At 39.1% G+C, this 24,608-nt stretch overlaps 1 protein-coding gene and 1 non-coding gene across 2 annotated transcripts; both read right to left on the bottom strand.

The window, feature by feature from the left end:
• Positions 1-10,754: 10,754 nt before the first annotated feature.
• Positions 10,755-10,862, bottom strand: LOC148568088 (small nucleolar RNA R71). Its single transcript, XR_015881824.1, has one exon. It is a non-coding gene; the product is annotated as a small nucleolar RNA R71 (small nucleolar RNA).
• Positions 10,863-20,099: 9,237 nt separating this feature from the next.
• Positions 20,100-20,600, bottom strand: LOC148568087 (uncharacterized). The gene has a single exon (XM_088484656.1). It carries the CDS (start codon positions 20,598-20,600, stop codon positions 20,100-20,102), a length of 501 nt encoding a protein of 166 aa, XP_088340782.1.
• Between the last annotated feature and the right edge of the window lie 4,008 nt (positions 20,601-24,608).

The following is a 24,608-nucleotide window of genomic DNA, read 5'->3' as shown; positions in this document are numbered from 1 at the left end:
ATGAAGAAAAGATTTATATTCACATCCCCTTTTGAATATTTTAAAGATACCAAGAAAATCATATCACATAAACGTAGAAGAAAATATACTAGGTAATGCAAGAGTTGATAAAATAACTTAACTCATGATAAATTTTGAAATCCAAAATCAAATAGGCACAATATTCGTTCAGAACGTTTAACAAAGCATGAGCACTTCCTTTCGTCGTCTCAAAACTCCACAACTCCTTATAACTTTGTATACTAACCAAATTCACTTTCCACACGCACAAATCGCGTCCCTAAGAACTAGCGCATATAAGAAATACGAAATATGAGAAAAGAAAGACAAACGGCACGAAAGGTTTATGCGAGAAATTGGAAGAATACTCAAGTTCACAGTTGGACAAAGATGGTATTTCGCAAGGTTTTGAAGGAATACATGAGATCGTCAACAAACAAGGATATATATAAGCAATGAAATGGAGCATAAAGGGAGTTAATTCGAAGCTTAGGAAGAAATTATGAATCGAACAATTTCAATATGAATGTTATTAGGGAAAATAGTACAACAATTTTAAACAACTTCAATTTGAAATAGAGGGAATTAGTTTATCTTTTTCAAAAGAATATATATAAATCTAACATTTTTCAAAGTACTAAACTTAGTATAAATAATATGTTATATCAATTTAATTTTTAAATCAAAACAAATCATGCATGGTTTGTAAATTAAAGCTTGTTTGATGTTAAGGGCAAAATATTTTCTTTAAAAATTTTGGAGGATACTTAAGTACATAATTAGGTAAGGATAGCCATAGAATTATAGTAAAGTTGGCAGAAAATCAGCTTTTATTTAAAGAATAAATTCTGAAACAAAATTTTCTATAAATCAATAAAAGTAAGTGGTATATCACAGATAAACAAGATCAAACTACATAAAGAAGTTTCAGAGTTTATGTAAGAAAGTCTAGGCTGAATTAAAAACAATCCCATCAAAATTTAAGCAAGGGTTGTGGATACAGTCAAGTAAGAAAAGATGTAAATTGAAATTCTTCTCGAAGAAAATCTGAAACAATTACTCAAGAAGGAAATTACAAGAAAAGGTATGTTACACCTAAATAAATCAGAGTTTAGAGCAAGAAGCATAAAGTTTGTAAGGTAAGGATAAATATTTCAAATGATTCAAACAACAACCAGATACAGAGTCAAGCAAGGATATGCACGAATGATAATGCAAGGTTAACAAGAAAGAGATCAAAAACTAGAAATTCGAATACAAATAGTAGAGAAAGAGATAACGCTAAGCACGAATAAAGATCATACGTTAAAACGGAACTAATCTCTAGAATTTAGTTTTAACGTTCCCAAAACCTCGTAATTCGCGTTAACCTATCACTTCTATTTCGTCTATGATAACCCATTAGTGTTCCATATACATAAATCATTAGTATTAAGTTAGCCAAACTTGATACCATGAGGTATGCAATGGTAAACTAATAGCGTTAATCACGAGACAGTCATGCATATAAAACAAACTCTTGTCATCAGAACAAGTTAGAAAGCATGACAGACACTCAAAGTATGCAATGAAGCATAGTCAGTCCACTCCCAAGGCTCTACAGGAAGGACTGCTCTGATACCATATTGTAACATCCCTTCCAGCAAAATACCTTGCTTAAGTAACGGTATTTCTACTAGAAAGAACGTTACGTGACCTTTTCTAATATTAACTACTTAGTTACTGAGCCTTTGTATCGATTTTGCGTTTCAGTTTTAAGAAGAATGCCAGAAAATTTTGTTTGTTTTTTTTTTCATTAAAGACATGTATCAATGATAAACATTGCAAATAATAATAACAATCACATAAGTATTATTAATAGTAATTCTTATACATAAGAAGTCATATAAACCCAGATACAACACCTACCCCTCTGTTAAAATAAAACCTCAAAGGACCAGAGCGAGGGGACTCTATGAAAGCAATTAAAAGCATAAAGAAAGCCTACTAATCGCTTGCAGCTTCATATTGCATCTTCAAACCTGTGTCACTGAAAGGGTGGAAAATTTGGGGGTGAGAACCAAACCACATGTTCTCAGTAGAGGTCGAGAATGCCGTGAAAGTAAAGAATAAAGCGCAAATAGTTAATTTCATTCAGAGACATCTAAAAGAAAATTAACCTTCTTTAAGAATTAGTTAATTATTCAAAATCCTAGACCCATATTTTCTTTATAAAACTCTTAAAAGTTTCCTAAACTGTATGAATGACCAACCTGTTCCAAGCATAGGTTCATTAAGTCTATGCTGAACCAGTTTGATTTTTCATACTTTACTAGACCATAACATAAAAGAAGTTACCTACGCGGTATAAATGATCATCCTGCTCCAAGCATAGGTTCATTAAGTCTATGCTGAACCAGTCAGATACTTTATACAGAACTAGATCTCAAACGTACCAGTCACGGCCTCAGGCCCAAACAACTCAATCAACATCCAATCACCACAATCCAAACAATCAGTTACAAACACAGGTAATGAGGTTCAAACACAATCAAGAGCAATTACATTAAGTATAGCAATTAGCAGTTAAACAGAATTATTCACTTAGGCAAACCAATTACAATATACACACCTAAACAATGTCACATAGATGCATATGATGAATGTCTAGTTCTAGTGCAGGCCATGAGCTCATGTGTTGGTTAGCACCTGTATTCCCCACATTTATCCGGTCACGAGTTCACGATTTCCCGAATACGATTTTCCGTTCAAATAAATGCGCATATAATTATTAGCAGCTCTATTGAGACAGCCTCTGCTTTCTACTCATAGGAAATATACTATTGGGAACGGAAAATTGCTGTAGGTATCCAAGTTTCCCTACAGAAGCTCTTGGGTTGCTTTAAGCAACAGATAAATAAATATTATCTCTTGGGTTGCATTAAGCAACAAATAAGCAAACAATATCTCTTGGGTTGCCTCAAGCAACAAACAAACATCTCTTGGATTGCTTCAAGCAACAAACAAATAAATAAAAATCTCTTGGGTTGCCTCAAGCAACAGATAATCATAGAATAAGTACTTTACTCTTTCCTTTTTCTTTCATAATTGCAAGTACGCAAGCGAGACAAGACCCACGCCCTTGATAACAATCTTGTATACCAAATAATCTTTTCATAAAAGAATCATTGAAGTTATTATCATTAAATAAGCCTTAAATATTGATTTTGATTAAGTCCTTATACTTTTATAAAAATTTGGACATAACCTCCTTTAAAAATAGGACTTAGCCACCCTTACAGGTCCCAACCAAACAATTTACCAAACTCTTTTCAACCTCTCCAATAGCAAATCAATTCAGAATCAAACAAATTCCAACATTGAATCAACCCTATGACGCTAAGGTTAATCTTTAATTTTATGAACTCATAACTCTCACTCAGACATTCTCAACACTCTATCTTCTTTTCTATTTTTAATATAGCAAATAAACTCAGAATTGCGCAAACTTTATGTCCAAGCGTTCATCTTAAGACAAGCTTGTTAAAAAACCATAGATTCTAATTTTATGGTTTCTCTAGCCTTAGAAATAAAGGAAAAACTGTGACTGCTCTGCAGTGCGTAAAACCAGAAAAACAGCAGCAGCATGTGATATTCAAAATTCAATATAAAATCCAAGTTAAATCCCATGACTTTAAAAGTTATTATAGTTTAACTCCACTCATCCAGGTTTCTTTTCCAATTAGTTCCAGGTCAATATCATTTTTAATGAAGAAGTTATATAACCTAGAAGTTGAATAATTTTCTGCAGAATTCTGTTTTAAAAGTTAATGAACTTATCTTCTTCGAAGTCCTATAACTTACTCATTAAAACATGGATAGCCCTGAAATTTAAGTCACATATGCTAAACATACTTAATTTTCACTTCCAATTGGTTGCACCTCGATATCCAACCTGGTTCAAAAGTTATAAACTCTCAAAGTTACTGATTCAAGAAAACAGAATCTGGCCTTTATTGCACAATGCATCGTATTTCAAAAATTTGTATATTTTAAACAGCAAGTTCAACCGTTTTGAAATTTTATGAAATTAAAATAATAGGACTAAAGTTTCATTTAAAATTGCTTTTGCTTCAAAATTCAATTCGAAATATTCACAACAGAGCCAACAAGTTACTACTGTTCCAAAAATTATGCAGTAAAAATCAGATCCCACAACCATTACTCAAAAATTCACCGTAAATCTAATATTTAATGAAAAGATCTCAAACTCTCCAATTCAGTCCCAATTATTCCCAATTTGCAGTTATTCAGTAAACCTTGTTGGCATTCCTAAATTAAAATCATTTTAAACTCCCTACCTCGATTAGCTAAACCGGAAGGAATTAACCACGATAAACCTGCACTTTTTGAATTCATAGCAGCAGCAACAATTCCAACATTATTGGGACGCGGCAGCAGCATCAACCATGATCACACTCCAACAACAACAATTTTGACAGCTCCAGCAGAACACAGCAACACTAAAACAAAGGTATAGGCTACCGTAATTAAAATAAAAATATAGCAGAGAAACAAAATTCTAAATAGAACAAGAGTGGAAACATTACAGGATTATGAATGGAGGTTCAGAGTCAAAATAAAGAAGATGGTGCAACAGTTTGTCTTCTCTAGCAATGAGCTCCAATTGTGGCGATTCCAACGATTACAGTATAATTAGGAATATTAGAGGCCGAGACAGGATCATTTCAAAGCGACAATGGTTCAGAAATGGTAACTCTAATAGCTAGGACAGAATTGACGCACCCGCAACGATAGCGGCGACCAGGAATTCCAAAGACAAACCCTAGTAGCAACGGCAGCGGCACTGCCTCCTCCCAGTCGTCGTGTTCTCCTTCTTCCTGTACGCGTTCTACTTCGCTCATCACCTCGCTTCACGCAGTGGCGTTCTCCTCCTGTAGTGACTTGAACGGTGGCGGCTATCCCAAACAGAGACAGCGACGTCGTCTCCCCTTCTCTCCACGTGCAGCAGCTCTGATCGATGATGGTAGCAGCGACGGATGCACGAGGATGACGAAGTCGAAGCCTTCTTGATCATCCCAGCGTCTTCCTCCTATTCCCTTACTCCCCGACTCCCGACTTCTCCATCTCCCCCTCTCGATCTCTCTTCTTCCCCCTTCGAGCTCCCCTTTCTCTCTTCACTGTTTCTTTCCTTTTCTCTGAACGTATGTAGTGTGCGTTTTGTGAAATTAGGGTATCAATTAGGAAATTTGTGATCTTAAATTAAATTAGATTTTGATTTGATAAATTAAGAAAAAATATATACAAGTAGTATAATAATTTTACAAAATATTCATGATAGGATAACAATTTAGAATTCAAATATAATGCTATAAAGATTACTTTTAAAATGCATGAGATTTTATCTATCAATCTATTAACGAGCTCAAATAATTATTTTTAATTTAAATCATAAAGTAAATATATTAATCACATTTTTACAAAATGTAGTTTAAACTCAATATTCAATTATTCAAATTAAATGATATAATTTTTTATTATTTTTCTATCACCGAAACTTTAATTTCAATTTACAAAATATCTAATTATAATAAAATTACTTAAACTTTAAGTATTTATAAAAATCCATTTAATCATTCCTAATAAATTAATCTCAAAGAGCTCAAACTAATAAAATAAACCATAATTTATCCATAATAAAAATTATTTAAATTATATAATTTTCAAAATACATAAAATAACCAACTATAAAAATTTACACAAGAATATTAATTGAATTAACTCCAAATATTAGTAAACTAATTTAATTACTCTTAATTAATTAATTTATAAAATAAGATATCAAATTAATAAAATAAATCGTAACTTTTTCAGGATAAAAGTTACTTAAATTAAATTATATAATTCTTTCTTATTTTTCAATTACTAAAATTATACAAAATATTCCATTATATAAAATTACATTAAGAATCTTAATTGGTTTAAAATGAAATTATCTCTGAATCTATTTAATTATTTCTAATAAAATAATTTTTAAAATTATAAAGTTTAAACTTAATAAAATAAAATCACAATTTATTCATAATTAGATTTTCAAAAATGCAGAATGTTACAAGGGTCACGTGGTGAATGGTATGACCGCCATGGTCCGAATGGTGCTGTCGGGGTTGTTCCGATCTCGGTTATTCCTTCTCCTCCTCAGGCCGCAGCCACAGGAGCAAAGCTTGACCCCTTGTGATTTCTACTGTTTATGTCCCTTTCAATTTATGTATTCGATGTGGCCCGATTTATGGGTCTTTGAACACATCTTTGTGTAATAGCTGTTAGTTGAACACTTTTTGCTTTATAGTTGCTTCTTCACAACTTTTAAGTTTAATGTTTAACAACTTTTGCATGTAGCACTTGATTTTGATTCTCAGTCGCTTTTTATCCGCCCTCTGGTGGTTGGCTATTGAAAACACCTTACCCTTTGATGAGCGGATAATTTATACGCTTTTTGGCATTGTTTTTAGTATGTTTTTAGTAGGATCTAGTTACTTTTAGGGATGTTTTCATTAGTTTTTATGTTAAATTCATATTTCTGGACTTTACTATGAGTTTGTGTGTTTTTCTATAATTTCAGGTATTTTCTGGCTGAAATTGAGGGACTTGAGCAAAAATCAGATTCAGAGGTTGAAAAAGGACTGCTGATGCTGTTGGATTCTGACCTCCCTGCACTCAAAGTGGATTTTCTGGAGCTACAAAACTCGAAATGGCGCGCTTCCAATTGCGTTGGAAAGTAGACATCCAGGGCTTTCCAGCAATATATAATAGTCCATACTTTGGCCAAGAATTGATGACGTAAATTGGCGTTCCACGCCAGCCTTCTGCCCAAATCTGGCGTCCAGCGCCAGAAAAGGATCCAAAACCAGAGTTGAACGCCCAAACTGGCACAGAAATTGGCGTTCAACTCCACAAATGGCCTCTGCACGTGCTACACTCAAGCTCAGCCCAAACACACACCAAGTGGGCCCCGGAAGTGGATTTATGCATCAATTACTTACTCATGTAAACCCTAGTGACTAGTTTATTATAAATAGGACCTCTTACTATTGTATTAGGCATCCTGGATTGTATTTGATCCTGTGATCTCGTTTAGGGGGCTGGCCATCTCGGCCATGCCTAGACCTTCACTTATGTATTTTCATACGGTAGAGTTTCTACACTCCATAGATTAAGGTGTGGAGCTCTGCTGTTCCTCAAAGATTAATGCAAAGTACTACTGTTTTCTATTCAATTCTTCTTATTTCTCTTCTAAGATATCCATTCGCACCCAAGAACGTGATGAAGGTGATGATTATGTGTGACGCTCATCATCCTTCTCCTTTATGAACGCGTGCCTGACAAACACTTCTGTTCTACATGAAATAAGCTAGAATGAATATCTCTTAGATCTCCTAACCGGAATCTTCGTGGCGTAAGCTAGAATGATGGCGGCATTCAAGAGAATCCGGAAAGTCTAAACCTTGTCTGTGGTATTCCGAGTAGGATTCAATGATTGAATGACTGTGACGAGCTCCTAACTCGCGATTGCAGGGCGTTAGTGACAGACGCAAAAGGATAGTAAATCCTATTCCAGCATGATCGAGAACCAACAGATGAATAGCCGTGCCGTGACAGGGTGCGTGAGCATATTATTCACTGAGAGGATAAGATGAAGCCATTGGCAAGGGTGATGCCTCCAGACGATTAGCCGTGCCGTGACAGGGCATTGGATCATTTTCCCGTGAGATGACCGAAAGTAGCCATTGACAGTGGTGATGTATCACATAAAGCCAGCCATGGAAAGGAGTAAGACTGATTGGATGAAGATAGCAGGAAAGCAGAGGTTCAGAGGAACGAAAAGCATCTCCATTCGCTTATCTGAAATTCCTACCAATGAATTACATAAGTATCTCTATCCCTATTTTATTATATAATATTCGAAAACACCATTATCACTTTATATCTGCCTGACTGAGATTTACAAGGTGACCATAGCTTGCTTCATACCAACAATCTCCGTGGGATTCGACCCTTACTCACGTAAGGTATTACTTGGACGACCCAGTGCACTTGCTGGTTAGTTGTATCGAAGTTGTGACAATTATGTATTGAGATCAAAGCACCAAGCTTTGGAGCCATTACCAGGGATTGTTCGAGCCTGGACATCACAATTTCGTGCACCAAGTTTTTGGCGCCGTTGCCGGGGATTGTTTGAGTTTTCGGCAAGCTTTTGGTCCGGTAACATCAGTGCCAAGTCTGATCCGGCAACAACACCAAGTTTTTGGCGCCGTTGCCGGGGATTGTTTGAGTTTGGACAACTGACGGTTCATCTTGTTGCTCAGATTAGGTAATTTTCTTTTTATTTTATTTTCAAAAATTTTTCAAAAATATTTCTAAAATTTTCTCAATTGTTTTCGAAAAAAAAAAAAAGTTTTCAAAAATATTATTTTTATTCAAGATTTTTAAGAATGAATTCTAGTGTTTCATGAAGCATGTGAAGCCTGGCTGGCTGTAAAGCCATGTCTAATTTTATTTGGACTGAGGCAGCAATTTGTTATCAAGAGCAAGCTAGTTGGAGTTAATCCACCTGCTACTGTTTCTGATTTACATGCTAAAGCTTGGCTGGCCATTGGCCATGTCTAGTGTTTTGGACTGGAGCTTTCTTTGAAAGCTTGGCTGGCTAGTGAGCCATGTCTAATTCCTGGACTGAAGCTTTAGACTAACATGGCAAGATTCCTGGAATTCATATTAAAAATTTTGGAATCCTTATTTTTCCTTTTAATTTTCGAAAAATATAAAATAAAAATCCAAAAAAAAATTAGAAAATCATAAAAATAAAAAATATTTTCTGTTTCTTGTTTGAGTCTTGAGTCATGTTATAAGTTTGGTGTCACTTGCATATGCATCTTGCATTTTTCGAAAATTCATGCATTCATAGTGTTCTTCATGATCTTCAAGTTGTTCTTGGTAAGTCTTCTTGTTTGATCTTGATGAATTTTTGTTTTGTGTCTTTTCATGTTTATCATATGCATTCTTGAATTCTTAGTGTCTAAGCATTAAAGAATTCTAAGTTTGGTGTCTTGCATGTTTTCTTTGCATTAAAAATTTTTTCAAAAATATGTTCTTGATGTTCATCATGACATTCAAAGTGTTCTTGGTGTTCATCTTGACATTCATAGCATTCTTGCATGCATTCATTGTTTTGATCTAAAAATTTCATGCATTGCATATTTTTCATGTTTTCATAAAAATTCAAAAATCAAAAAAATATCTTTCCCTTTTTCTCTCATCAAATTCGAAAATTTGAGTTGACTTTTTCAAAAATTTTTAAAAAAAAATCAAGTTGTTGCCAATGAGTCAAATCAAATTTTCAATTTGGAAATCTTATTTTTTTCAAAATCTTTTTCAAAAATCAAATCTTTTTCAAAATTCTTAGTTATTTTCGAAAATTCCAAAAATATTTTTCAAAAATCTTTTTCTTATTTTTCCATCAAATTTTCGAAAATAACATAGTCAATTAATGTTTTGATTCAAAAATTTGAAGTTTGTTACTTGCTTGTTAAGAAAGATTCAAACTTTAAGTTCTAGAATCATATCTTGTGATTTCTTGTGAATCAAGTCATTAATTGAGATTTTAAAAATCAAATCTTTTTCAAAATTAATTTCTAAAATATCTTCTTATCTTATCTTTTTCAAAAATATCTTTTCAAAATATCTTTTCTAACTTCCTAACTTCTTATCTTTTCAAAATTTGTTTCAACTAACTAACTAACTTTTTGTTTGTTTCTTAACTTTTTCAAAACTACCTAACTAACTCTATCTCTCTCTAAATTTTCGAAAATATCTTCCCTCTTTTTCAAAAATTTCTTTTTAATTAACTAATTATTTTTATTTTCTATTTTTGATTTCAAAAATTTTCGAAAAATACTAACTAATTTTCAAAAACCAATTTTCAAAAATCACTAACTCTTTTTCAAAATAATTTTCGAAAATTATTCCTCCCCCATCTCATTCTATTTATTCATTCATATCCTAACATCTCATCTCACATCTCTTCCATTCTCACAGTTGTGTTTCTTCCTTTATATTACATTCCTTGTCTCCCCCTTTTCTTCCACTCACAAAGGGATCCATATACTGTGGTATAAAGGATCTCTATTATTATTATCATTTTTCTGTCCATTCTTCCTTGTCATATGAGCAGGAGCAAGGATAAGAACATTCTTGTGGAAGCAGATCCAGAACCTGAAAGGACTCTGAAGAGAAAATTAAGAGAAGCTAAAATACAACAATCCAGAGATAACCTTTCAGAAATTTTCGAACAGGCAGAGGAGATGGCAGCCGAAAATAATAATAATGTAAGGAAGATGCTTGGTGACTTTACTGCACCTAATTCCAATTTACATGGAAGAAGCATCTCCATTCCTGCCATTGGAGCAAACAACTTTGAGCTGAAACCTCAATTAGTTTCTCTGATGCAGCAGAACTGCAAGTTTCATGGACTTCCATCTGAAGATCCTTTTCAGTTCTTAACTGAATTCTTGCAGATATGTGATACTGTTAAGACTAATGGAGTAGATCCTGAAGTCTACAGGCTCATGCTTTTCCCTTTTGCTGTAAGAGACAGAGCTAGATTATGGTTGGATTCTCAACCTAAAGACAGCCTGAACTCTTGGGATAAGCTGGTCACGGCTTTCTTAGCCAAGTACTTTCCTCCTCAAAAGCTGAGCAAGCTTAGAGCTGATGTTCAAACCTTCAGACAGAAAGAAGGTGAATCCCTCTATGAAGCTTGGGAAAGATACAAACAGTTGACCAAAAAGTGTCCTTCTGACATGCTTTCAGAATGGACCATCCTGGATATATTCTATGATGGTCTGTCTGAGTTATCTAAGATGTCATTGGATACTTCTGCAGGTGGATCCATTCACCTAAAGAAAACGCCTGCAGAAGCTCAAGAATTCGTTGACATGGTTGCTAATAACCAGTTCATGTACACTTCTGAAAGGAATCCTATGAACAATGGGACGCCTATGAAGAAGGGAGTTCTTGAGGTTGATACTCTGAATGCCATATTGGCTCAGAATAAAATATTGACTCAGCAAGTCAATATGATTTCTCAGAGTCTGAATGGAATGCAAGCTGCATCCAACAGTACTCAAGAGGCTTCTTCTGAAGAAGAAGCCTATGATCCTGAGAACCCTGCAATAGCAGAGGTAATTTACTTAGGTGAACCTTATGGAAACACCTATAACTCAACATGGAGAAATCATCCAAATTTCTCATGGAAGGATCAAAAGCCCCAACAAGGCTTTAATAATGGTGGAAGAAACAGGTTTAGCAATAGCAAGCCTTTTCCATCATCAACTCAGCAACAGACAGAGAACTCTGAACAAAATGCTTCTAATTTAGCAAATCTAGTCTCTGATCTATCTAAGGCCACTGTAAGTTTCATGAATGAAACAAGGTCTTCCATTAGAAATCTGGAAGCACAAGTGGGCTAGCTGAGTAAAAGGATCACTGAAATCCCTCCTAGTACTCTCCCAAGCAATACAGAAGAGAATCCAAAAGGAGAGTGCAAGGCCATTGACATAAGCGCCATGGCCGAACCTATGAGGAGAGGAGAGGACGTGAATCCCAAGGAGGAAGACCTCCTGGGACGTCCAGTGATCAATGAGGAGCTTTTCTCTGAGGAACCAAAGGACTCTGAGGCTCATCTAGAGACCATAGAGATTCCATTGAACCTCCTTATACCCTTCATGAGCTCTGATGAGTATTCCTCTTCTGAAGAGAATGAGGATGTTACTGAAGAGCAAACTGCCAAGTTTCTTGGTGCAATCATGAAGCTGAATGCCAAATTATTTGGCATTGATACTTGGGAAGTTGAACCTCCCTTGTTCATCAATGAACTAAGTGATCTGGATCAACTGACATTGCCTCAGAAGAGACAGGATCCTGGAAAGTTCATAATACCCTGTACCATAGGCACCATGATCTTTAAGGCTCTGTGTGACCTTGGTTCAGGAATAAACCTCATGCCCCTCTCTGTAATAGAGAAACTGGGAATCTATGGGGTGCAAGCTGCTAAAATCTCATCAGAGATGGCAGACAGCTCCAGAAGACAGGCTTATGGACAAGTAGAGGACGTGTTAGTAAAGGTTGAGGGCCTTTACATCCCTGCTGATTTCATAGTCCTGGATACTGGAAAGGAAGAGGATGAATCCATCATCCTAGGAAGACCTTTCCTGGCCACAGCAAGAGCTGTGATTGATGTTGACAGAGGGGAAATAGTCCGTCAATGGAATGAGAACTCCCTTGTATTCAAAACTCAAGGATCTCCCTCTGCAACCATGGAGAGGAAGCTTGAAAAGCTTCTCTCAAAGCAGAGTCAACCAGAGCCCCCACAGTCAAACTCTAAGTTTGGTGTTGGAAGGCCACAACCAAACTCTAAGTTTGGTGTTGAACTCCCATATCCAAACTCTAAGTTTAGTGTTGGAGAGTCTCAACAAAGCTCTGCACATCTGTGAGGCTCCATGAGAGCTCACTGTCAAGCTATTGACATTAAAGAAGCGCTTGTTGGGAGGCAACCCAATGTTTATCTAATTCTTATTTTTATTGTTTTTCATGTTTTCTTAGGTTTATGATCATGTGGAGTCACAAAATAAATATAAAAATTGAAAACGGAATAAAAAACAGCAGAAGAAAAATCACACCCTGGAGGAGCATCTGCCTGGCGTTCAAACGCTAGAACAGAGCATAGTTCTGGCGCTGAACGCCCAGAATGGGAGCATCCTGGCGCTGAACGCCCAGAACAAGCATGGTTCTGGCGTTCAACGCCAGAAATGGCAGCAAATGGGCGTTGAACGCCCAAAATGGGCACCAACCTGGCGCTGAACGCCCAGAGTTGTGTGCAAGGGCATTTTGCATGCCTAAATTGGTGCAGGGATGTAAATGCCTTGACACCTCAAGATCTGTGGACCTCACAGGATCACCTCAGGATCTGTGGACCCCACAGGATCCCCACATACCTCCACTCACTCTATTCTCTCTTCTCAATCATCCTCTACTCCCAATAAACACTCTTCCCTATTAACCCTTTACCACTCACATCCAAACACCCACTTTCCTTCAAAATTCAACATCTCTTCCCCACCCAATCCCACCCATATGGCCGAATACACATCTCCCTCCATCTCCTCCATATCTTCTTCTATTCTTTCTTCTTTTGCTCGAGGGCGAGCAACATTCTAAGTTTGGTGTAGTAAAAAGCATAGCTTTTTTGTTTTTCTCCATAACCATTGATGGCACCTAAGGCCAGAGAGGCCTCTAGAAAGAGGAAAGGGAAGACAAAAGCTTCCATCAAGGGTCTATAGCTCAGTGGTAGAACATTTGACTGCAAATCAAGAGATCCCTGAGACACCTCAGGGGATACATTTTCTTCCACACAATTATTGGAAGCAACGAAGGGTGGAACATCAAGAGCACTCCATCATCCTTCATGAAATCAAAGAAGATCTAAAAGCAATGAAGGAGGAGCAGCAAAGACAAGGAAGAGACATAGAAGAGCTCAAGGACATCACTAAGGTGGATTCATTCCTTGTTCTTATTTCTTCTGTTTTTCGTTTTCTATGTTATGTGCTTATCTGTGTTTGTGTCTTTATTACATGATCCTTAGTAGTTAGTAACTTTGTCTTAAAGATATGAATGTCCTATGAATCCATCACCTCTCTTAAATGAAAAATGTTTTAATTCAAAAGAACAAGAAGTACATGAGTTTCGAATTTATCCTTGAATTTAGTTTAATTATATTGATGTGGTGACAATGCTTCTTGTTTTCTGAATGTATGCGTGAACAGTGCATATGTCTTTTGAAGTTGTTGTTTAAGAATGTTAAATATGTTGGCTCTTGAAAGAATGATGACTAGGAGACATGTTATTTGATAATCTGAAAAATCATAAAAATGATTCTTGAAGCAAGAAAAAGCAGCAAAGAACAAAGCTTGCAGAAAAAAAAAAAGGGGCGAAAAAAATAGAAAAAATAGAAAGAAAAAGAAAAAGCAAGCAGAAAAAGCCAATAACCCTTAAAACCAAAAGGCAAGGGCAAATAAAAAGGATCCCAAGGCTTTGAGCATCAGTGGATAGGAGGGCCTAAAGGAATAAAATCCTGGTCTAAGCGGCTAAACCAAGCTGTCCCTAACCATGTGCTTGTGGCGTGTAGGTGTCAAGTGAAAACTTGAGACTGAGCGGTTAAAGTCAAGGTCCAAAGCAAAAAAAGAGTGTGCTTAAGAACCCTGGACACCTCTAATTGGGGACTTTAGCAAAGCTGAGTCACAATCTGAAAAGGTTCACCCAATTATGTGTCTGTGGCATTTATGTATCTGGTGGTAATACTGGAAAACAAAGTGCTTAGGGCCACGGCCAAGACTCATAAAGAAGCTGTGTTCAAGAATCATCATACTGAACTAGGAGAGTCAATAACACTATTCGAAATCTGAAGTTCCTATAGATGCCAATCATTCTGAACCTCAATGGATAAAGTGAGATGCCACAACTATTCAAGAGGCAAAAAGCTATAAGTCCCGCTCATATGATTGAAGCTCTGTTTCATTGATAGTTTGGAATTTATAGTATATTCTCTTCTTTTTATCCTATTTGATTTTCAGTTGCTTGGGGACAAGCAACAATTTAAGTTTGGTGTTGTGATGAGCGGATAATTTATACGCTTTTTGGCATTGTTTTTAGTATGTTTTTAGTAGGATCTAGTTACTTTTAGGGATGTTTTCATTAGTTTTTATGTTAAATTCACATTTCTGGACTTTACTATGAGTTTGTGTGTTTTTCTGTAATTTCAGGTATTTTCTGGCTGAAATTGAGGGACTTGAGCAAAAATCAGATTCAGAGGTTGAAAAAGGACTGCTGATGCTGTTGGATTCTGACCTCCCTGCACTCAAAGTGGATTTTCCGGAGCTACAGAACTCGAAATGGCGCGCTTCCAATTGCGTTGGAAAGTAGACATCCAGGTCTTTCCAGCAATATATAATAGTCCATACTTTGGCCAAGAATTGACGACGTAAACTGGCGTTCAACGCCAGCCTTCTGCCCAAATCTGGCGTCCAGCGCCAGAAAAGGATCCAAAACCAGAGTTGAACGCCCAAACTGGCACAGAAACTGGCGTTCAACTCCACAAATGGCCTCTGCACGTGCTACACTCAAGCTCAGCCCAAACACACACCAAGTGGGCCCCGAAAGTGGATTTATGCATCAATTACTTACTCATGTAAACCCTAGTGACTAGTTTATTATAAATAGGACCTCTTACTATTGTATTAGGCATCCTGGATTGTATTTGATCCTGTGATCTCGTTTAGGGGGCTGGCCATCTCGGCCATGCCTAGACCTTCACTTATGTATTTTCATACGGTAGAGTTTCTACACTCCATAGATTAAGGTGTGGAGCTCTGCTGTTCCTCAAAGATTAATGCAAAGTACTACTGTTTTCTATTCAATTCTTCTTATTTCTCTTCTAAGATATCCATTCGCACCCAAGAACGTGATGAAGGTGACGATTATGTGTGACGCTCATCATCCTTCTCCTTTATGAACGCGTGCCTGACAAACACTTCTGTTCTACATGAAATAAGCTAGAATGAATATCTCTTAGATCTCCTAACCGGAATCTTCGTGGCGTAAGCTAGAATGATGGCGGCATTCAAGAGAATCCGGAAAGTCTAAACCTTGTCTGTGGTATTCCGAGTAGGATTCAATGATTGAATGACTGTGACGAGCTCCTAACTCGCGATTGCAGGGCGTTAGTGACAGACGCAAAAGGATAGTAAATCCTATTCCAGCATGATCAAGAACCGACAGATGAATAGCCGTGCCGTGACAGGGTGCGTGAGCATATTATTCACTGAGAGGATAAGATGAAGCCATTGGCAAGGGTGATGCCTCCAGACGATTAGCCGTGCCGTGACAGGGCATTGGATCATTTTCCCGTGAGATGACCGAAAGTAGCCATTGACAGTGGTGATGTATCACATAAAGCCAGCCATGGAAAGGAGTAAGACTGATTGGATGAAGATAGCAGGAAAGCAGAGGTTCAGAGGAACGAAAAGCATCTCCATTCGCTTATCTAAAATTCCTACCAATGAATTACATAAGTATCTCTATCCCTATTTTATTATATAATATTCGAAAACACCATTATCACTTTATATCTGCCTAACTGAGATTTACAAGGTGACTATAGCTTGCTTCATACCAACAATCTCCGTGGGATTCGACCCTTGCTCACGTAAGGTATTACTTGGACGACCCAGTGCACTTGCTGGTTAGTTGTATCGAAGTTGTGACAATTATGTATTGAGATCAAAGCACCAAGCTTTGGAGCCATTACCAGGGATTGTTCGAGCCTGGACATCACAATTTCGTGCACCACCCTTTAATTGCTCTTTGGCGACCTCACCCCTTTGACATTTCGGTCGATCGCTTTGGTAGCGTAGCGAATGTCTTCTAGGTAATGTTGCATGGATTGGACCTTTCTAGATATTTGGGTCTTCACCTTTTAGCTAACTTTTGATAGCTTCGTAGGTAGTACCCGAGTTGGTTGGCTTGTGGGTATGTTGATTGATTTGCTTTGCTTCTTAGTTGCCTTTCGGCAACTTTCTAGCTGGCATTTTGCGTGGTTCTGGACCGTTAGTTGCATTTGCTTTTTAAGTAGTGTTCCTTCTGAACCTCTACCTTTCAGCTTTTCTTTATCAACTTTAGGAGCAGTGTTCGATTTTCGAACTTCTACTTTAGAGGTTCCTTTACGCGTCTGCAGCCTTTAGGCCTTGTCTGACTTTTGTGTAGTCGAGACGTACATGGTTCCTTTTTAGTGATCCTTTCAGTAATCTGACTTCTCTGTCGGACTTTTTCAAGTTATTTCTACAACTCTGTTTTTAATCTGACCTTGTTGGGTCGCTTTTGTACGAGTTGCTTTTATAACTTCTCACATTAATTTCAACCTCGTCACTTTATCCTGTCGACCTTTTCTGGTCGGGCAGCGATTTTTTTGTGTTTTTTCGAGCATAAATTAATGCACATTGGTAGAAAACTTTTTAAGAAATGGTAGATTTTAGTAAGATAAAAGGTAAAAAATAGAAATATCTATACATGCCTGGTTACCCTGTAATTGGTGGCCCTCTTAGTTCTTGTCCTGGTGCCTCATTAAAAAACCCTTTGCTGGGGAAAGAGTGCACCTTGGCTCAAGTCCTTTTTAGCTATAGTGCCTTTTCAGGATATAGGCGTGTCATGACCTTGGGAGCTCCCGTCCTTGGAGGTCGGCAACATTATAGTAACCTTTCCCTAGCACCTCTGTGATCCGGTATGTTCCTTTCTAATTTGCAGCTAGCTTTCCTTCTCCCAACCTGCCTACGCTGATGTCGTTTCAGATTAGGATCAGGTCATTGGTCATGAAGCTTCGTTGGATTACCTTCCGATTATATCTGAGTGTCATTCGATGTTTCAGGGATTCCTCTCTTATCCGAGTTCTTTCTCGGACTTTTGGTAGCAGGTCCAGCTATTCTCTCTGTGCTTGGGAGTTGATTTCCTCGTTGTAGAAGATCACCCAGGGGGATCCTTCGTCCACTTCGACGGGGATTATTGCGTCTACCCCGTAAGCAAGTCAGAAGGGTGATTCACCTGTGGTGGAATACGGTGTTGTCCGATATTCCCATAGGACTTGGGGGAGTTCCTCGGGCCAGGCTCCTTTTGTGTCCTGTAACCGGTGCTTCAACCTGGCTAATATGACCTTATTTACAGCCTCGGCCTGTCTGTTGGCCTGTGGGTGTTCTACTGAGGTAAACTGATGCTTGATTTTTAAGTCGACTACGAGGTTTTTGAAGCCTGTTGATAAACCACTATTTTATGGTTTATCTTGTGCTCAATTGAGTGGATTTTATCAACCCTTTACCCACTTATTCATACTATTTGCATGGTTTTATATTTGCCTTCCTAATTATGTGCTATGATTGAAAACATGCTTCTTTGGCCTTTATATTGCTAATATTAATGCTCCCTTATCACCATTAGATGCCTTGATATGTGTGTTAAGTGATTTCAGAGATTACAAAGCAGGAATGGCTCAGAGGATGGAAAGGAAGCATGCAAAAGTGGAAGGAATACAAGAAGTTGGAGAAACTGCTAAGCTGTCCAGCCTGACCTCTTCGCACTCAAACAGCTATAATTTTAGCTACAGAGGTCCAAATGACGCGGTTCTAGTTGCATTGGAAAGCTAACATTCGGGGCTTCGATATGATATATAATAACTTATAGTTGCCCTGACGCTAGGTGACGCGACCGCGTGCTTCATGCGGCCACATTGCAGTGACGGAAATCAGCGTGTTTGAATTCTTCTCCAGCGATTTCTGGGCTGTTTTCGACCCAGTTTGTGGCCCAGAAAACACAGATTAGAGGCTATAAAGTGGAAGAATCTATTCATTCATGATAAGCTTACACATTCACAATTTTAGGAGTAGATGTAGTTTTTAGAGAGAGAGGTTCTCTCCTCTCTCTTAGGATTAGGATTTAGGACTTCTCTTATTTTTAGGAGTGACTCTCAATCCCAGGTTCAATGTTCTTTTATTTCTTTTCTCACTTTTGTTTATGACTCTTTATGATTGATTTTCTATTTTAATATATTTTGAGGTATTTCAGACTTATGATTGCTCTCTTTAATTTATGTTACTGTTGCTTCCCATCTGAAGGCATTTTTATTCCGGTAGATTTACTTTTCCCCTTTTGGTCTTGGTTAAGAAAGCAGTAACTCAGGAGTTATCTTATCTCAACATAATTGATAACTGTTATCTTTGCTAATTAAACTGAACTTCAAAAATCCCAACCTTTTCTTAAGAAATAAATAGGATTCGAAGATCAAACTAATTAGTCCCTTGACTTCCCTTTGCTTTAGTAAAGGTTAACTAAGTGGAATTAAGATTCAACTTTCATTATTATTGATAAGGATAACTAAGTCTGGACTTCCAATTTCTTATACCTTGCCAAGAGATTTTATTATTATTATTTTATTTTACTTGTCATATAACATATTCCCTCCTTACTTCCAAAATCCCCAATTTACAAAACCCATAACCAATAATAAGAACATACTTCCCTACAATTCCTTGAGAAGACGACCTGAGGTTTAAATACTCGGTTATCAATTTTAAAGAGGTTTGTTACTTGTGACAACCAAAACATTTGTATGAAGGGATTTTTGTCGGTTTAGAGACTATATCTACAACACGACTGTTTTTTTGAAATTCTTTACTGGCAAAAATCCTAACGTCACCTGTATTAGTGAATTGAGTTCCGTTGTCCGTGGTGATGGAGTAGGGGACTCCAAACCTTGTGACAATGTTTTTGTATAGGAACTTTTGACTTTGCTAGGCAGTGGCGGTAGCTAGGTGTTTGGCCTCGATCTATTTTGTGAAGTAGTCTATTCCCACTACGAGGAATTTGACTTGACCTGAACCTTGGGGACATGGCCCGAGGAGGTCGAGTCCCCATTTTGCGAACGGCTAAGGGGAGGTGACGCTAATAAGTTCTTCAGGCGGGGCTCTGTGGAAGTTGGCGTGCTTCAGGCATAGAGGGCATGTTTTTATGAACTCGGTCGCTTCCTTTTGTAAGGTCGGCCAGTAGAAGCCGACTCGGATCACTTTCTTAGACAGTGCCCTGGGTCCGAAGTGGTTACCAGACATGCCGCTGTGAACTTCCTCTAGGACTTCCTTTGTGACAGAGGTCGGTACGCATTTGAGGAGGGGTGTCGAGATCCCTCTTTTGTACAGGACGTCGTGCATTATAGTGTAGTGTTGTGCCTCCCTTATGAGTCTTTTAGTGTCTTTCTTTTCTGTGGGAAGTGTTTTGGACTTGAGGTAGTTGATTATAGGGGTCATCCATCCTTAGTCTTGGTCTGATATACTTAACACCTTCTCCTCCCTTGAAGTTGATGGATGCTGTAAAGTATTTTGGATGAGGCTTCTGTTGTTGCCCCTCGGCTTGGTGCTGGCTAGTTTTGAGAGTGCGTCAGCTCAGATATTTTACTATCGGGGTATGTGTCGGATCACACATCTACTGAAGTCGTTGAGCTGCTCCTTGGTTTTGTCTAAGTATTTCTTCATAGTGGGGTCTTTCGCTTGGTAACTTCCTTTGATCTGTGAAATGATGACTTGTGAGTCACTGAAGATGGTGAGCTTCTGGACCCCGACCTCTTTGACCAGCCTTAAGCCAGCTAGCAGGGCTTCATATTCTACTTGGTTGTTTGACTCGGGGAACTCGAACTTGAGGGATAGTTCTATTTGGGTTCCTTGGTCACTTTCCAAGATGATGCTCACCTCGCTTCCAGCTTTGTTTGACGAGCCGCCGACGTACAAGTTCCACGAGACGGGAGTTCCCGGCGTGTCGGTATACTTGGCGATGAAGTCGGCTAGGTACTGGGACTTGATGGCGGTCTGGGCCTCATACTTGTGGTCGAACTCGAACAGCTCGACTGCCCATTGCAGGATCCTGCCTGCCAGGTCCGTTTTCTGCAAAATATGCTTCATGGGTTGATTGTCGGAGTCTTCTGGCTGTGAGTACGAGGGCAAGGGCAAACTTTTTGATCTTCTAGTAGTTTAGTTCCGCCCCTTGTATGGCTTTGCTGATGAACTAGATAGGCTGCTGCCCATTATTCTCCACTTTCCATTTGGCTTTTTTACGAGCACGACATTGGCCAGCCACAGTGGGTACTTAACCTCTCTTATGAATCCTGCCTCCAGCAAGGCCTGTACTTGCTCCTCTACGACCTGTGATCTTTCCAGTCTGAGCTTCCTGCGTTTTTGTTGTATTGGTCGAGACTCGGGGTATATGGCTAATATGTGGCTCATCAGTCCGGGATCAATGCCATGCATGTCGGTAGCTTTCCAGGCGAAGAGGTCCGAGTTTTCTTTTAGGAGCTTCATGAGTGGCTCCTTTAGGTCTTCCTTTAGGTTCGCTCCTATTTTTGTTGTCTTATCCGGGTATCCCCGACCTGTATTTCCTCGGTCTCGCCTTCTGCTTGAGGGCATAATCCTTTGCGTTCTCGGGCTCCTCTGAATTCCATGGCGTTAGCCTCCTTCCCTCCGGGGCCATCTTTTAGGTTCAGACTATCATTGTAGCATCGTCTTGCGAGTTTCTGATCGCCTTTTATGGTGGCTATGCCTTCTGTAGTTGGGAACTTCATGCATAGGTGTGGAGTGGAGACTACCGCGGTGAGTCAGTTTAGAGTCGTCCGGCCTATGAAGGCGTTATACGCTGAGCCTACGTCGACTACAATGTAGTCAACGCTTAAAGTTCTGGACCGAGCCCCTTTTGCAAATGTAGTGTGCAGCAAGATGTATCCAAGTGGTTGTATCGGAGTGTCGCCCAGTCCAAACAGGCTATTGGGATATGCTTTTAGCTCCTTTTCTTTGAGATCGAGTTTGTTGAAAGCGGTTTGGAATAGGATATCAACAGAACTTTCCTGGTCAACCAAAGTTTGGTGGAGGTGGGCGTTTGCCACTATGATGGTGATTACTACGGGATAGTCATGCCCTGGGGCGATGCCTGTGGTGTCCTCTTTGTTAAAAGAGATCGTGGGTATGTCGGGTAATTGACTCTCCTCTCCGACATAGTATACCTCTTTAAGGTGCCTTTTACGGAATGATCATGAGATTCCCCCTCCTGCAAATCCTCCATTAATTATATGGACATGCCTTTATGGGGTGGGAGGGGGCATTCTGTCTGTCCTCCCTCTTCATCCTTTCTTCTCATCTGTGGATTGTCTGTTCTGTTGGCTAGGAATCAGTCCAGTCATCCTTTCTGGGCCAACTACTCTGTGACATTTTTAAGGTTGTAGCATTCGTTGGTGGGGTGACCGAAGAGCTTGTGGTATTCACAATATTCCATTCGACTTCCTCCACTTTTGTGTTTGATCTGACGAGGTGGTGGGATCTTCTCAGTGTGATATATTTTCCTATAGACGTCTACTAGGAATACCCGGAGGGGGTGTAGTTGTGATATTTCCTGGGCTTCTCGGCAGTTGACTCCTTCTTTTTTGGCTCTTTATCTCTGTCTCGGGAAGAGTAGGAAAATTGGCTCTTGAGGTTTCTCCCAGTCGGAAGTTTTCTTCCATGTTGATATATTTCTCGGCCCGTTCTTGTACTTTGTTCAGGGAGGTGGGTGCTTTTTGGATATGGACTGGCTGAATGGCCCTTCTCGTAGGCTGTTTATCAGCCCCATGATGGCTGCTTCGGTGGGGAGATTTTGTATGTCAAAACATGCTTTATTAAATCTTTCCATATATGTCTGAAAGCTCTCCTGATCTCCTTGCTTGATTTCGAGTAGACTTGGTTTGTGCTTGGTTTTGTCCCTTTGAATAGAGAATCTGGCCAGGAATTTCTTGGTGAGATCATCGAAGCTGGTGATTAACCTTGGAGGTAGGCTATCGAAGCACTTTTAGTTGTTTTAGTGAGGGTGACCGGGAAAGCTTTGCAGCGAGTTGCGTCGAAGGCCTCGGTGAGGTCATCTGACTCTTGAAGTTGCTGAGATGATGGCTCGGATCGGATCCTCCGTCGTATAGGTCCATGTCGAGGGGTTTGAAATCCTTGAGGACTTTTGCCTTCATAATTTTCTCTGAAAACAGGTCTTGCTCTCTGAAGGGCCTGGTCTCGCGGTTGGTTCGGGTAGGGCGGGATTTGAGGTCGGCTTTGGGCTTCTGGAGTTTTTCTTCTCGCTCTCTGCGCCGTCTTGTTTCTCTTTAAAGGTATCGCTTGGCCTCCCGTTGGTGCTCAGCCTCTCGTTCAAGCTGTTTGAGGCGATCCTGTTGTTCGTGGATGGCGTCTAGGATCTTCGTGTTTTGAGGTTGTTTACACCCCTTAGAGTGGTGCGTTTCCTTTGGTGATGGTGGGAGGTACGAAATTTGGGTTTTTTATCGGCGTACCGTCTTCTAATCCAGATGTAAGGTCGTTGTTAGGTGGGTTGCTTGCCATGATTATGGGATGACTTCTAGGTTCTCCGGCAACGGCGCTAATATTCCGAGGGTTACCTAAAACGTGGAATTCGGACCGAACGTGAAATTCGGGTCGTCTCCGAGTGTCGGCTTCCGACCTTCAGATGTGGAGGTGCCGCCTTATCTGAGCTCCTCGTGTGGTTGGGTGGTGGTACCTGCAAGAAACTCCAATGCTTAAGTTAGCATGGGCTTTAGGCAGGTTTTTAGTAGAATTGGGATATGAGTTATACTTGGGGGATTCCAGTGTATTTATAGTGGTTTTTGGTGATCTTCTTTGGGGGAGAAGATTCTTATCGTATCTTTCTTGTGGGATAGATCATATCTTTTGGCAACCGCCTTCTAGTAGGCAGTGGCCTTGTTGGTTTGGGCCTCTTTGGGCCTTCTGGTGGTCCTCCGAGCTCTTTAGGAAGAGATTGGTGGGAGTGAGAGAGCCCTCTTCGAATTCAGTCCCCTGATCCTTTGCCGACCCGGCCTTAAAGCTCGGGTTTAGGGTATGAACAGAGGGATCGACCCTGACTCACCTCAGGTATTACTTAAACGACCCAGTGGACTTGCTGGTTCAGTTGTGCATAGTATGGGAATACGTGCACAATTACCCTTACTCTCTCTTCGAGTACGTGTCTGACCTCGTCTGCAAGTCACCATTCAGGGTCATGTCCACACCAAACAATCGATATCAAGGTGATCAGTCTCAATATCAAAAGCCTAGTGCTTCAATTATCCAAAAAAGGTACCCACAAACAAGCATGCTATGAAATATCAAGAAGATAACCTAAATAGTATGAAAGAAAAATGACTCAGAGTCTGCAATAAAGCATAATCAGTCTATCCCTCAGGCTCACGAGGACGAACCACTCTGATACCACTAAATGTAACGCCCTAATTACCCTAAGCCTTACCTCTTGCCGTAAAGTAAAGGTTAATCAAAGGTTACAACAATTCTAAGGCTTATACATATTATATATAGAAAGGAATAATAATTCTAGAAGCTCGATGAAGGAATAAGCTAAAAAACAGAGTTAAAAAAGCACAAAACGTTTAAACGAAGCTACAAACTTAAGGCACAAGGTAAGGGTATAAGATAACAAAATATAAGTATATATAAGAGGATATAATAGTAATAAGAAACCAGCCTCAGATGTCGGTTCAACTGCCAACCCGACACATCTCCATGGAGATGTCACCCTTCGGTCTCATAATGGAACCCCCGAGATATCTTGCCCGGATCACGGTCCAGGATGTCAGTGCCTGCACACTATGGTGATTCCAAAGGGATGCGAGCAGGATACTCTTGCCACGGACCTCACATCTTAACGTTAGTGGGATAACCACTGCCCTTATGCCATCGTCGTGACCTCGACAGGCAGGATCCCTGCCAGGCGCATAGCGTCTCAACAATTTCAGTAGAAAACAATATATTAGGGATTTTCAGAAAACATTTTTCAGTACTCAGTACAGTCATCATTCCCCAACTCATCACATTAATCATCATTACAGTACTCTGCCATCTCACTTAACTAATACCTCCTCAGTACTCCAGAATTCT

The sequence above is a fragment of the Arachis ipaensis genome, chromosome B4 (assembly GCF_059453495.1).
Source record: "Arachis ipaensis isolate K30076 ecotype BB chromosome B4, ASM5945349v1, whole genome shotgun sequence".
Classification (NCBI taxonomy): domain Eukaryota; kingdom Viridiplantae; phylum Streptophyta; class Magnoliopsida; order Fabales; family Fabaceae; genus Arachis; species Arachis ipaensis.
Note: the sequence above shows the minus strand (reverse complement) of the source record. Positions and strands in the feature narration are given on the sequence as shown.